The sequence below is a fragment of the Limulus polyphemus genome, unplaced genomic scaffold (assembly GCF_000517525.1).
Source record: "Limulus polyphemus unplaced genomic scaffold, Limulus_polyphemus-2.1.2 Scaffold608, whole genome shotgun sequence".
Taxonomy (NCBI): domain Eukaryota; kingdom Metazoa; phylum Arthropoda; class Merostomata; order Xiphosura; family Limulidae; genus Limulus; species Limulus polyphemus.
The window spans coordinates 469,309-484,505 of record NW_013666218.1 but is presented as its reverse complement, the minus strand read 5'-3'; the positions used below and the strand labels follow the sequence as shown (position 1 = coordinate 484,505).

General features: G+C 33.2%; 1 protein-coding gene across 1 annotated transcript in view; it reads right to left on the bottom strand.

The window, feature by feature from the left end:
- LOC106459439 overlaps positions 1–15,197 on the bottom strand; it is a 98,273-nt gene that overhangs the window by 6,722 nt on the left and 76,354 nt on the right. The window contains exons 6-9 of the mRNA XM_022385938.1: positions 14,878–15,180; positions 8,199–8,343; positions 7,277–7,366; positions 665–802 (exon numbers count right to left, since the gene is read on the bottom strand). Coding sequence (XP_022241646.1) covers positions 665–802; positions 7,277–7,366; positions 8,199–8,343; positions 14,878–15,180 — 676 coding nt within the window. The remainder of the gene's footprint in view (positions 1–664; positions 803–7,276; positions 7,367–8,198; positions 8,344–14,877; positions 15,181–15,197) is intronic.

The following is a 15,197-nucleotide window of genomic DNA, read 5'->3' as shown; positions in this document are numbered from 1 at the left end:
AGAATGTGGATAAAATATGTATACTATTAATAACAAAGTCCTCCATTTCTCACTTAAAGCGTATCAAACTCTGTCTCTGTACTTTTACATTTTCACTATAAGAAAACAGTCATGTTTGTAACTGTTGAATGCAAAGCCAACTACATGAGCATTCACAGCTTCTAAAACCTTGCACTAACCATAGCTAATAAATCCTCATGTTGAATGAATCAGGACATTTCAGCCATTTTTCATGATACTATAGTTTTGCATCATTGCTTGTATCAAACCCATCTTCATCCCTTTTCAGTTTCTTTTACATTTATTTAATTAACCATATTTTGATTAAGTTAGTTGTTCAATGAAATAATTAACTGTTATTAAATTAGATAATGGATTTCATAAAGTCACAGTTCACCATGACTTCTCCAGTACATTTATGTTTTTCTCCATTTTTCAGGACCTTTCCAGGCCTGGAAGTTAACTTTGGAAATTTTCATGTTTCCCAGGATGCATGGAAACCCAGTTACCATTCACTGTGTAAGAGTTTTTGTTTGCAAAGATGAAATGTTTTAACTACTTTACAATGAATATTCATCTTATGGAAGTCCTTGAAAGTTTATTTACAGCTCAAACCTTATCAATTTAAGAGGGTTTTTACATGTAAAGATTAAAGCATACTTACCACTGTACAACCATTATTCATATTATGGAGGTCCTTGTGAGCATGAGCGCAGAAGTCAACACAAGCTGTAACACCTGAAAAAGGTCTTCCTGGCTTACGACCAATTCGACAAACTTTGGCTTCTTTTTCAAACTGCACCTATCAGCAGTTTTGTAAGTTTAGAAAATCTTCTTTTTTTTTCATTCTAGTTTGTGTATAATATTGTTTTGAGACACTATTACTATTAACATGACTATACTTTAAGAATATCTGCATTTATAAATTTGGATTAATATACTTCTCAATTTTAACTTTCAAAGCCAGCTTGTATTGCATTTCAACTTTATGTATCAAAATAGTTCTATAACCAGAGAAAGATGGAGAACTCCAACATAATAGGATGTTTTTTCGTTTACTAATAAATATGAAGATTTGTTATACATTTAAATTATTCAGTTAAATTTTAAGAATGATACTGAAAATTAACAACAGATGACACTAGATTCAAGCAATACTTATCTGCTTCTTAACCATCAATGTAGATACAAAACTTTTAAATATCTCAAACTGAAAATATATTGCCATGAGAGATGCATTACTCAAAAAATAAATTCAGCACAGTTTACAAGACTGCCATTATTGGATGCACCAAAAACAATGATAAAGTGGGAAGAAATCAGTTTACTTGCAATAATCCTTTACCTTAGAAAAAGTTTACGTACTACAATGCTTATCATTTCATAAATCTATATTTGTTTGGCCCTATTTTTGTGCCATCCTTCCTGGAGAGAGGTCATATGTATTTTAAGGGGTGGGAGGCTCATATATGTAACTATGAGTTGTGGAGTTATTGCCCTTAAATAAGTTAATTTGATAGTTAACATGTTCCTACATTGAACACGTATTTCTAATAATACTTACCTTCACTGACACTTATAGCTATTACTTGACCACAAGAGTTTCTTGTTTGCCAATCTAAGCATTAGTCTGAAATTTCTCCCTTGCTCCAGTCTTTTATACCCCACTCAATTGCCCTTGGCAATATCTGTCTCATGATACTTTCCACCAATGTCAATGCACTCTCTATACTGGTACTGTATATGAGTACCTCATTCAGATAATTTTATCACTTTTTCGAGACTGATACCATCCCAGTCCCTAAAACTGGCTCTTAGTGGGGAGGAAGGGCAAAAGAGTGTCAGTGGAAGTAAGTATTATTGGAAATACTTATAGCTAGAATCCCACACTGAGAAGGTGGAGGGGCCAGTGAGGGCATTATCCATACAGAAAGCATCTACACAGATCATGGGTGTACCAAGAAAAAGAGTGGTACCTGAGTGGGGGAACTGCACTACATCCAGAATAGATATGCTCTTCACCCTGAACTTAGTTCCTTTATCAAGAATAGAATTGTACATGAGTAATCATCACTATAGGTCAGCTGCAACCAGATAGCTGAGGTTCCACTACTCGGGGTTGGAATAAAGGGGCCTTAGTCCCTATATTACATGTTGGTAGCTAGGGCAATTGGACCACAATGTTATATATAGATATACTTTTGATTGGATCCCAACCTGTAGCAGACAAACCTTCTCCTCCACCTGAAGAAGCGCAAGAGGTAACACCCCAGGCTTGGAATGATGGGATTGTGTACGTCTTACTCAACCAAAGGAACAGAACTCATCTGGTCTGAAATCATGAACATTCATCCTTACTCCCAAACTCGAGTAGGCAAGGGGCCTTCTATTTGGCCCTGGAATTATGGGGAGGACGTGGAACAACTGTGCTCAACCAAGGACCCAGGATGGGACCATTCCACATTCAAAATTACAAAGAGATAATGAACTTCCTTCCATGAACAACATACTGAACTGATATTGACCAAAAAAGGGGCCATGCACATCTTAAAAATATAGCTGAGCATCAAATCTGAACCAGTATTATGAGTAGGCTCCTGCATAGGCTGGCACCATTCCTACCAATATCTGAAAAAAAACAACATCCAAGGACCCGGGTAGGAGGGTCCCCAACTTCATTCGCTCTCTTCTCCAAGAGTGGAGTAATTCACTCTAACACCCTGGAGAAAAAGCCTCTGTCTACCACCTCAGTGACTGGAAATTGAGTGTGGTTAGGACTCCCTAGCTCCACTAGCAGAATCTGAGGAGGGGTAATACATGTTGGGGGTGTCCTGAGGAACAATGCTCTGGAAATAGTGCAATAGGTAAACCAATTTCCCTACATGTTTAAAAGCAAACTGACCTCAACAGGCAGGATCCTCATTGCCTTTACTCATGATAGTCCATGAGTGGCGATCCAGCATAGTATGGTATTACCACCTGGTGAGCTTCTAAGTGGTTTTATGTAACACCTCATTTCTACAGAGCCTGTTGCAAGTGGTAGTAATTATAGTGAAACAGTGACTGCTAGTGCAGGATTGGTTTGATAAAAGCACACCTGTCTGGGCAACACTCGCCACAGAGTGGGATCCTGTGAAAACATGGCTGCTTCCACAGAGAGAGAGCCTAAAAAGAAGTGGAAGAGTTGGACACACTAGAAGGAACTGCAGAAGCAGAAACCCAGGTGTATCCACCAATCTGGTATGATCAACAAGATTTGACAATGGGTTGGGACAAATCATATTTCATACTCTGGGTAATATATGAAGTAGAGAGAAGACTGAGTGTGGTAATCTTGTCCTATCCAGATAGAAAGCATCTACTGCCAAGGCCAAAAGACAAGGTACTGGAGACCAAATTGCCAGTTGTTGGGTGATCCAATGAGAGGCCAACCAACCAATTAAGAGTCGCAAAATGAAAGACAATCCAACTGAACCTTGCGATGCAACATCTATTCTGTTGGGAGAATCTGTCTGGAGTGAGACAATGGACCTGCCACCACAGGCATCACACCTGTGGAACATGGCAAGCTAGAAATGTGATAAGTAAGACTAGTCCTGAGAAAGGAGGTCCAAAATTCAAGAATAAGGAGCCCTAGATCACATTCCTTCTTGATGAGAAACATAAGGCACCACTGCAGAATAGTCAGAGTGAAGCCTGATGATTTATCCCTTAAGAAGCCCACACCATGAGACTTGCTTGTTGAAGAGCAAGAAGGACAAAAACACTGTGTACAGAATCCTTGTTGTCTGTGCATACTCTGGAATTCCTGACTGTTGGTATATGTACCCCATCCCTGAAGCAAGGAATTCATAAAGAGAATGGAACTCTGGACGAAGCAGCAGTAGAAGAACCCAATTCGTAGTAGAATCCCAACTTAACCCCTTGAGATTGAAGAATGATTCTGAGTAAGGAAAATAGATGTGTATGATCCCTAGTCACTTATAAACCAATAAAAGGATTGCTTGTGTTCTTGTCCTAAAGGCACGAAGGATTTGAGTGATTCCCACATTCCCAGAAGAGAGAATCATCTGTACAGTGGGACAAGGAGAGGTGAGTAAGAGTGCAGCATCCTATTCTAAAGCATTGAGCAGGATGGGAAACAGCTGAGCCCAAATGAAAGATGAGTTGAAATATAAAAAATACCCAGACTGATGACATATTGAATTGGAGCAAGAACAAATGTCGCAGTCCCGAAAGAGAAGCTTGTATGAGTTGTATCTGATAGCAGAAGCAGGATGTGATGGTCTAACAACTGATCCAAGCTGAAGGAAAAAACTTGGAACTGCAGTACCTGTCCCTTGTGCACCAAAAATGTTGATAGTGGTGGACTTCACCATAAAGACAAGTGCAGATAAGAGCCAACTACAACCAAGTTGGACATCTATGATCCCAACAAAACAATCAACAAGATTAAGGAATGAATTAACTTGTGAACCTTGGAGAATCTAGGCATTGATATAGACAATGAAGATTGATGACTGAACACCAATCCCCTGTCTTCATAGGCCCAACAACTAACAGTAATAAAAACTCTCAAGAACTAGCCCGACTCTCTCACTACCCCAAGACCAACGAGACTCAGATAACCCTAGAACTAAGTTCCAAATCCTGATGAACTGCAGGAGGTGGAAACCCTACAGGTTGAGTGGATAATAATAGTGAAGATGTGAACTGAATGATCAATTTTAACCCAAGGATCTGCAGAACTTCTGGACTGATGGGTAAGATTACCACACATCCAGAAAATCTTGGAACCGAGCCCTCACATTACATCAATGTATACCATAATCATCCGACACTGATGGGAATCCGACTAAGCATTGGAAACCTTGGATATAGAGAGAATCTATTCTGAGTAGCAATGTTCCCTAGGAGCTGATGTCAGAGATTGGTACTCACGAATAGGGGCAGAACTATAACCCCCTTGTAGGAGCCGATGAAATTCAAGACTCCAACAACAACCAGGAGGAATGCAGGAGCTGAAAATTAAACCAACGTGCATGCTAACAATGGATCCAGCTCATTCTCAATGAAACTGGTGATCTTGAGTGTTCTAACGAAGAGAAGGGAATGGAAACAAAATGATGAAGGAGAATTGTAAGTCCATGGACTTACTCTGTCCTATCAGGAGACACAGACCTATATAGGTGAACTACAAATTCCGCATTAGAACTCTAAAATTCGAGGAGCAGAAATTATTTGAGAGTTGGTAAAATGCTTCCACCTGGTGGTGGTAGGCGAAATCACGAAGTTCCAACAACATGTCGTATAAGGCCTAACTGTCCTTTCACGTAACTAAGAAGTAAACCTTCCAGCATGAATCACAATTTCTGTGTATGGAGAAAAAAATTTGCTCCCAGACTTTTCAGCCATGGAATTGAGTTGCAAGCTCAAAAAAATTGTGAAAAAGACTCAAATATCACACATTCAAAGAACCAACAGAAAAATAAAGCAAAAGCAGCATATCCCAAAGTGGCCTCCTTTTCGTTTTTTTTGTTGTTTTGTTAGAGCAAAGCAACTGCGAGCTGTCTGCTGCATCCACCTTAAACCACATTATCAAATAAGGGTGAGACAAACTCAAAACACATGAGTTAGCTGGACATATTTTCCAGGTCTTGACATAAGAAGTATGGGAACAAACAGTTATGATTACCAGCAATGAACAGACACAATTCCATGAGAGAAAGCAACAGATGTTTATATTTGAAATCATCATTACAAAAAGTAACTTCATAAAAAATCATTAATGGAATTTTAAAGAGAATCAACAAGTGGAAGGGTACCTGTAAAAAGACTGAAGTCACTCAATTTGTCTCTATACATTCCGATTTAATAATCTTGGGTGTTTATGCCAATGTCAATGAATAATTACTGAAAAATAGTTCCATACAAACCAATTAACAAGTGGTTATGGTTGTAGTTTGGTGAAAGATTTCACTTGTACCAATTAAGTTGAAGGAACTACTTGGGAAAGTAAATCCACTGGACTTATTGAGAAATCATAAAGACAGAACATTCTGTAAAAAATAAAAATTGTTTTTGACCCTGGAATCATCTTATTCTAGTTGGTTCAGACTGATAAGTGTACTTATTATCATAGCTGTGTTACAAACCCTCAAAGAAATTTGTCACACAAACTTTTTGGAAGTAATGCTATCTCTGATCTAGCCAAACAGTGGATAATAATGGATAATGTCTGAAGAGAGAAAAGTGAAAAACATTAATTGTATTGAGGATTTAGTGAGACTAGTAAATAATTTAATTGTATTGCTAAGAGATATATTGGAAGATTTGCTATTGCAGTTGTATAATAAAAACTATAACTGAAGGAATTTCCTGTACGACTTTAATAGATAACTAATTCAATGTTGATTAATGAACATACCAGTATTCAAAACAAAGAGTTTGATAGTTTGAGTTGTTTATTATCTCAAGATAACTATGAAAACTTTGATGTAGAAGAGTTGATCAATAGCTTGTAATAAAAAATATATTTTGTGTTTGTATTACGACTGTCTCCGAGTGAATTTCTTTATTTCACATGCAAATTCCTTGAGTTGGTGGCTTGTGTGCTTAACCCACAACTACATAACCTGAATTTAAAATAACTTCATTTGTAACTTGTGTGAAGTTGAACCCAGTGACCACCTATCAGCCAGCTGTTACACTAATGATTCTAGAATAACAAATTAGGACTCCAGTGTGACTTGAAAGGATATCTACATAATTCTGGATCTTTTTATTTCCTGTCTTTGTCTGATTTAGATGTAATTTGAAACTTCATCACAACAAAGAATTGAAATCTTACAACAGAACTAAGAAGTTGGCCAGTAGGTTAAAAACTTACGATACTGTATGAAAGATTATGTTATCTTTACATTTGGATAAGTTTGGATTTCTTTCACAGATTATGTTCAAAATTATTTTTCTACTTAACATTTGTAGGACTTACATTTTGTTGATGCTGGATTTTTATTTGTCAGATATCAGTCCACCTGAATACTGCATGGATAATTTATCACAACAAAACCTAACAGAAGACCACATGTATGTATGTACATAGATCTTAAAATTAAGCATAAACATTACCAAAAGTAAAACAAGGAAGAGTGTGGGTTGTCAGGCACAAAACAATAATGTGTTTAATTACATTAATAATGAAATGATTGCATTTGTAATTGTCACTTCAATTGAAATTCACTTGACAGAATAAATTTCATGAATTAATACCCACTTGATTATTATATGATTCAGGAGCTAACATTTGGTACAAAGGAGCAACTTCTGTGGCTAGGTTTTGGATTTTGTCTTCTAATTCTTCTTCCTTAATAATTTAAAAAACTAATAATTAAAAAGCCATCCTGTGATTATTTATGAATGCAACAATATAACAGCAACATACAATATTTCTGGCTTAGAGTGGTCTAAAATAGAGAATAAATGATTTTCTACATAACATTTGTAATTTGAAACTTCATCACAACAAACAATTGAAACCTTACAACAGAACTAAGAAGTTGGCCAGTAGGTTAATAATAATAATGATGATGAAAATTTATATTTTTACATTACTCAGTAAAAATTGTAAGAATTATAATGACAAATAACAAAAGATAGCACCACTTTGAAGCAGTATATATGTTTACTTTAAATATTAGCCACCACAGTAGATAAAAAATCTTTATACATCTCAAACTGAAAATGAATGACCATGAAAGACTTATAACTTAACAGTAAATAAATTCAGTACAAGTACAAGAATTCCCTTTGTTAGATGTTTGGAAAAAGAATGATAAAGTGGAAAGAAATCAGTTGTAACATGCAATTAATATTCAAAACAAACTATAAACTGCTCTCCAGTTTAACATTTATATATTCGTAATTTACTTAAATAGATAGTTCCAATACAAAACATCATATTGTTTGTTTGAGAAATGTATAGAGTTGATACCTTGCAATGTCACAACTTTTCGTATCTCACCACCAAAAACTGTGTGCAAGAAATTGGAAAGCAATAATAAAGATTATAAATCAATCTGGGGTTATGTTTAAGCCTTTGGATACTTTCTACATCATCTTGGTTTATATATAGCAGCAGATGTATCATAAAAAGAATTATAAAGCACATGCACATTACCACTAAATTAGGTACAAACCTCTTTTTGCTCAGATAATTTAAACTTTCTGACTACTTTACTTCTAGCAAACTTGCATCCATTGTAATACATGCTCCATGAACAACCAAAAGAAAATGAGGCTCCACATGTTTCTGGGTCAAGGCCTTGACAAGCACAGTTTCTCCTACAAAGCGTGATTCAGTGTTCTTTTAATGATACATTTTAACAAAGACTAAAAAAAAAAACATCTGGATTTGCAATAGTATCTTTATTAACCTATATTAATCTGTTTATACTGAAAATCCACATCTGGTTTTTTCTAGTAGTTAAATCTAAAATTTTAAATGTTTGCCTAATTTTTGCTATTTAGACTCATCAAAACACTTAAAACATAATTTTAACTTTACTTAAAATGACAAGAAATATATTTCATAGACATTTCCTTTTATGTTAAAAAAACAAAGTTTAAAATATATATATGCAGACATCTAGTTCTTTCTAATGTTTATTATAATTACTCCTATAAGACATGCAATTATACAAATTACAATGTCTCCAGTAGTAAGTCTTTGTTCATCAAATTTCCAAATCTTTTTATAATATATTAACATCACACATTTCTTTCTTTCCTCATCAATCTCAGATAATAGTTTTAATAAAGTTAGCTTTAACCTTGCTTTTATAAAAATGCTGAGTGTTAATCACATTTTTTGTTAAAATTGAAGTTTTAGTTCCCCATGCTTCTGTTGTAACTACTTCCTCCATCATCATCTATGCTCAGTTTGATGGCCAATAAAGCAATTTCCTTTGTAACAACCTTACATGAAGTATAGTGAAGTCAATCTTAGACATAAACATAGCTTCTAAGACCACACTAAAGCAGATTAAAGGCATAAAAGACTATTGGATCTGCATCGAGAGACTAATGGCAGTATGTGGTTGAATGGGATTGCTGTGATTCCAGTTTCTCTGGCTATCATTTTCACAAAAACAGTTGTTAATTTTGAGACGTGAATGGAAACTTACGAATTTCTGGTTTGTGAACTTTCATCAACTTTGAATTTTTATACTTATCTACTTAACAGTACCAGAAAATATGCCCAGCTTTACTGAAAAGGCTTTTTTGAGACAGAAGGTTAATTTCCGACACAATAATCTTCACTCAGCAGATAACAGCGTTTTTCCATTTCAGTGAGGAACACTGAAGGTTCTCTTCTTTCAATTTTAGTGTCCTTTGATTTTGTATCATTTAAAAAATCTTATTACATGAACATTAATCAATGGAAGAATCTGTGCCAATCTTCCAGCCATAATTCTACCCTTGGCTGCATTACACTATTCTATGTTCAAGAACTCAATTTAAACCAGATATATAGATACTATGCATGTAGGCTGTGGTGTTATAACACACATACACTTGTATTGACCACTGTATTAGCACATGCAAATTGTTCTTAGAAACTGTGATTAATCGTCAATATCTGAAGTATAATGCTATCATTAAATACAAGAAATTTAAAAAATCCATTATTAGATCTTGAATTAACAGAATGTGACCTGTCACAGAAAATTCTATACATTGTACATTCTGAACTGGTTTCATTATATTAAATGAAAAAAAAGAAATGTGAAAAAATGCACTTTAAATATTGCATAATTCTAAATAACAGCAAAAGCATACAAAAATTAATTAAAGCAGAAAGATAAAAAGCACACATCTTATTTTCAGATAAAAAATAAACAATTTCTGATTCTATAAAAAAAGTTATTTGTATTTGGCATTAACTATGTAAATGAGCTTTACTTTACTAACAGTTTGGTGACAATACAATTCACTGTTGTCACAGTCATTGATAAAAGTTGTTAGGAGTTTCCAATAAGCCTAATAAGTTTCATATACTTATAATAATCTCTGACATTATTTTATTGAAATAAATTCAACAAGTATTAAATAGAGTATACAAAAACAGTACTGCATGACCCAAATATTAAATGCCAGTCCTTTTAAAGGAAATAAAACATAATGGTAGCATCTATGGTGTAATATTTTGTTTAAATTCCTGGACCTCTGTTCATGATACTGCTTTTTTTTTTCTTTTTACAAAAAACACTCACTGAGTTTTTCAGATATTTAAACAAAATTTTCCAAAAATTATGTTTTGTTCAATCAGCATATATTATACCATCATGACGATGCATATAGCTTCATTTCCTGTCAGATAACCAACTCCCTCCAATACAAAAAAACTCATTCTTTCTTACTTTATGGAGAACAGATAGTATGTAAGTATCATTAACTCAGCAAGTACTTTTGTCTACATACCTTTATATGTCACTTGTGCTAATAATAAGATTAAGCTATGTTCAAAAGGATATTTCAAATGACATAATAACATTATATTATTATGAATTATTCATTGTATACTTATGACCAATTATGCACAAATAATAAGTCTACTCTGTAAATAATAATTAAAAAAACTTGTATATGAATAAGCAAAAGTACCAGTCCCCAGTGATGGGAAAAGTTTAAGATAATCTATCAATTTAAGTTATTTCATGGACTTTAAAAATGTAAATTATGTTGCATTCTTGGTTTCACTCAGATCTAAAGCTCTGAGCTACTTCTACTGCCCACTGTAAAAAGTAATTGTTGAGCATTTCAGTCATGCTAAAAGCTGCTCAACAATAACATACAGTAAATCTACATTTTTAGTCACATTTTGAAATGCGACTGATCGTGTGATTAATTCTTAACAATTTAGTGTTGAATATCCTGCTTGTGAAACAAAATTTGACATCAACATTATTCATGTCTGTGCTCCTGTCATTTCAAAAGTGAATGTTGAGCTTTGTCAGCATGCACAGCTTTTCAAGTGGGAGACCAGACAAATGCTCGGACAGACACCAAAGTTTGCAATATATACAAGTAAAGTAGAGTATATTACATGTCAACCACACTAAATCTGCAACATCCAATAACAATGAGGCATTTTCCCCAATACTTGGGCTGATCATCCGAGCTGTGGCACAACAAACATAATAGTGGTCTAGGTATTATATATATGCCACCAACTTTCATGAACAATGGCTGCTTTGATGTGAACTAAATACAGTAAGTGAACTGTAATTATTATCAATTTTTATCTATGTCACTTACAAATCAGATTATTTGGGTGAGGACTAACAACATATTATTTACTTTCAAACCAATTAGTTATTCATTATTTTGTTTGAATTCACTTTACTATCATTCAGTATTCTTGGTCTTAGAGTAAGTCAAGCAACCACAGTGTCAACAGAAGAAAACAATAGTGAATACACAGTTTATTTTAATGGGTTATTTCTATATGGCTCTAGTGAAAATAGTATTTCATAACTGAATAAAAATATTTAAAGTTTCTAATTTTTCACTACTTATTTTTAAATTCCATACAAGAATGAAACTCAAATTAAAATGTTTTCTACAAGCCTTTCACTTAATTAGAAACTTCCATTAAAAAGTACTAAGTCCTATCTTACAATAATCAGTAGAGTTGGGCTATTAGTGTAATATGTTAATTGATTAATCATTGAACGCATTAATAAATTACACTCAACTAATAAATTACTACCATATAGTAGGATCAATACAATCCACAAATGGCACTGCGATTGGTATTGTCATGCTTGCTTTTCACCAGATTGTAATTATTCATATAAAAGGTCCTCAAGCTGGCTGTGCATATCAATCACTCTTATAATGTTCCTTCATTTCCATTTCCAAAATTACTTGTCCATGTTAATAAGGAGAACCACCAGTAAACAAAATCAGGCATGCCTAGTAAGTTTAAGCATTTTTCACAAAAATATATTTTTGTTTTCAAATAGTAATAACATAGTCTTACATTAGTATATGGAATTATATAATATAATTTTATTGAAATTCAAAGTTTAAACTTTGTGAATGCCAAGTTTCAAATGCTCATGAGGCTGCTGTAATGAGGTGTATGCAATTATGTATCTATGCCATTTTTGGTGGCAATATATTTTGAATATCGAATATTTTTAAAAATCAAAGATATTGATTAATTACATGTTATAAAAGTCAGTCTTTCACAGTTTAATTTGAAGTTTGTTTCATCACAAAAGTCAGAGAAATAAAATAATGAAGATATAAGGAAAACTGTCCTGTTAAGTGCCCTTCAAGTTTTACTGGTCACAGATAATTGCTTAAGTAACTATTGTTTTACATAGGCTAAATTAGGATTTACTCAACTGCTAAAATGCCATATAACTGCTTATCTTGTTAAAGTACAGCTATAGAGTGACAATTCAAAGTTACATGGAATGCATTTTTTGTGCTTTAATCAAATTTACTATTGAGTTAGAAATTTTTAAATTTAGAATACTTAAGATAGTCCCTAAACTGAGACTATAATCCTATTTCTAACTTGTTTTTGGTTTTTTAAAAGACATTTTTGAACTATCCTTAATTTAATATGATAAATATCATCAGGTACAACAATTTAGAATTAAGATACGTTTTTAGTCCTAAACTACTGTATATGAAAATATATCATATACACAATGTCACATGAAAATACAATTAATATTATTCCTTGGGTTTCTCGCTACAAATGTTTATACAAAACTACTTTACTAAAACTACCAAGTTTTTGTTGAAGAAAATAACATAACTTGGTCACATTGATCATAAATCAGAAAAATACTAAACATAAAATTTTGAGGTTTTATTGGATGTTACCCTTGTATATGCCCTTTAAAAAGATCTTCACAGTATGGTAACGGGTGCTGCATGACCAATGAAACTCGGTAAGGTTTGCAAAAGAGCATAATATTATTAAAGAAAGTTGGGATAGTTATTACTAAATAAATTAATTCTTCATATAAAAATCATTGATGCTAGAGGAAAACAGTATGGCACTGTTACAGATGCTTGTTTGTTGAATTTTGTGAAAAGCTACTCAAGTCCTATCTGCACCAACCATTCCTAAGTTTGAGCTGATAGACTACAGGAAAGGCAGCTGGTCAAAACCACATACCATCAACTCTTGGGATATATTTACAAATGAATAATAGGATTGACCACCATACTATAACACCCCCTCATGGCTCAAAGGATGAGCATGTTTGATGTTGGGTTTCGATCCTATAACTAAGTCATTGTTAAAAATAATTGTCCTTCGATTTCATGTGATAAAACTAGTAAATGTAGAGAATACATTATTCAGTGAAAACAAATCCACTCTAATCTTAGAAAAACAAAGACAGCAGAATGTTTATTATTTTATCAAGAAAACTTGTAATGATATTAGATTACCTCTTTGTGGAAATCAAAATAATTCATTAGGCGGAATTCAAAGTTTATAAAATATGTTTAAAACACAACAATACAAAAAATCTTTAGTTACCAATATTTCAGATATTTTTTTTTAATTCCATCAAGAACTTAAAATACTTTAAAAAAATCATCAACTTTATAAGTATAAAACAACTGCCTGACAAAGGGGTCTGCCCAAAATATCACACAGGATAAAGTTTTCCTTTAGAATGCCAATTTATTCTTTATCATTTTTTATCCAAAAATCAAGTCGAAAAATGTGAGTTTAGGTAGGAGCCTCACGGTTAGTGGTGAGCATAAACGTTTCCATATAGAGGGCAGCACCAAATCAGGAAAGCTATATGTGAGTGGAGGTTACGCATCTTATCAGAAACATAGAGATACACAAGATATATCACTATCGCATGGAAAATGTTAATCATAATAACATACAGGATTTCTAGAATAAGAGTTGGTTTTAACTGAACCAAAACTATGGATATAAGATTATAAAATATTTTCATAATTGCTCTCAGAAAATCACTGTATTTTGACAAAAAAAATTAAAGGACTTTTCTCCTTTTAAAAATAATTGACCATTATTATAAAAAATATGGCCAATCTCACTAATTACTGGCAAATGATTAGTCCAATAATTATTACCAGTGGTTAATCATGAGACATCTTCCATAATCATCAGGCCATGTTGGCCCAAAGTTAAAAGTACTTGAATGAATTGAAAAAATAATAATAAGAGATCATAATGGCAATATTTCAATCACTTGGATAGTTGGAATAATTGAAAAATAGTAAAGATAAGAAACCCTTATTTCAATTAGTTGATTATTTTCAGGATTCGTGGCACTAATCGATTTAGCTGAATAAGTCTGAATTAACTGAAAATAATAATGAGAAATCATAAAGGCAATGTTTTGATTACTTGTATAAGTGAAATAATTAAAAACAGTAATAATCTGAAATACTGATTTTGATTAATTAACTGATTAATTTACATGACACTAACTGCTCACTTCTACTAATCACATCAAAGAAGAAAAGTTTTTTTCCGAGTGGAATAAAAAGTAAGAAAATGAAGCATAATCACACCAGGTCTATCTTCTTTTCTATACTATGACATAATATTTTTGGATTTATGTGCTTTTTACTTAATCTTATTGTTACCTATAATTTTTATTCAACAGAATGCATGCATGGTAAAATTGTCAAGAATTAAAATTTATTTTTTTGCTCAGAAGCGAGTTAATTGAAATAATTATGTGGTCACTGTACTCACATACTCTTAACAAATCAAACTTTCAATGGATTGAAAAGTTATTACATATCAGTAAAAAACAAAATCATACTAGATTTCTTTAATACTGAAAGTATACTCACAGTTCATTCATGCCACAACGTCTCTGTGTTGGCAATCCAAAATTTACCGTTTTGTGTACAACAGTAGAATACAATTCATCAGCCATCTCTGCTGGTACCCCTTCCCATGCTACTATAGCAATAATGATAAAAGCTGTTTTGCACTGATGACCTTCTCGATGTCGCACTAATGAAAGCAACTTTTCATCTGGACTTGACCTTCTTATTATCCACTTAGCCATTGGACATCCTTGTGAAGTCTTTCCTTCTTTTCCCGTATAAATAACCTTCTCTATTCTCACAGCTTTTCCACTCTCTTTGAGACTTGATACAAATAATCA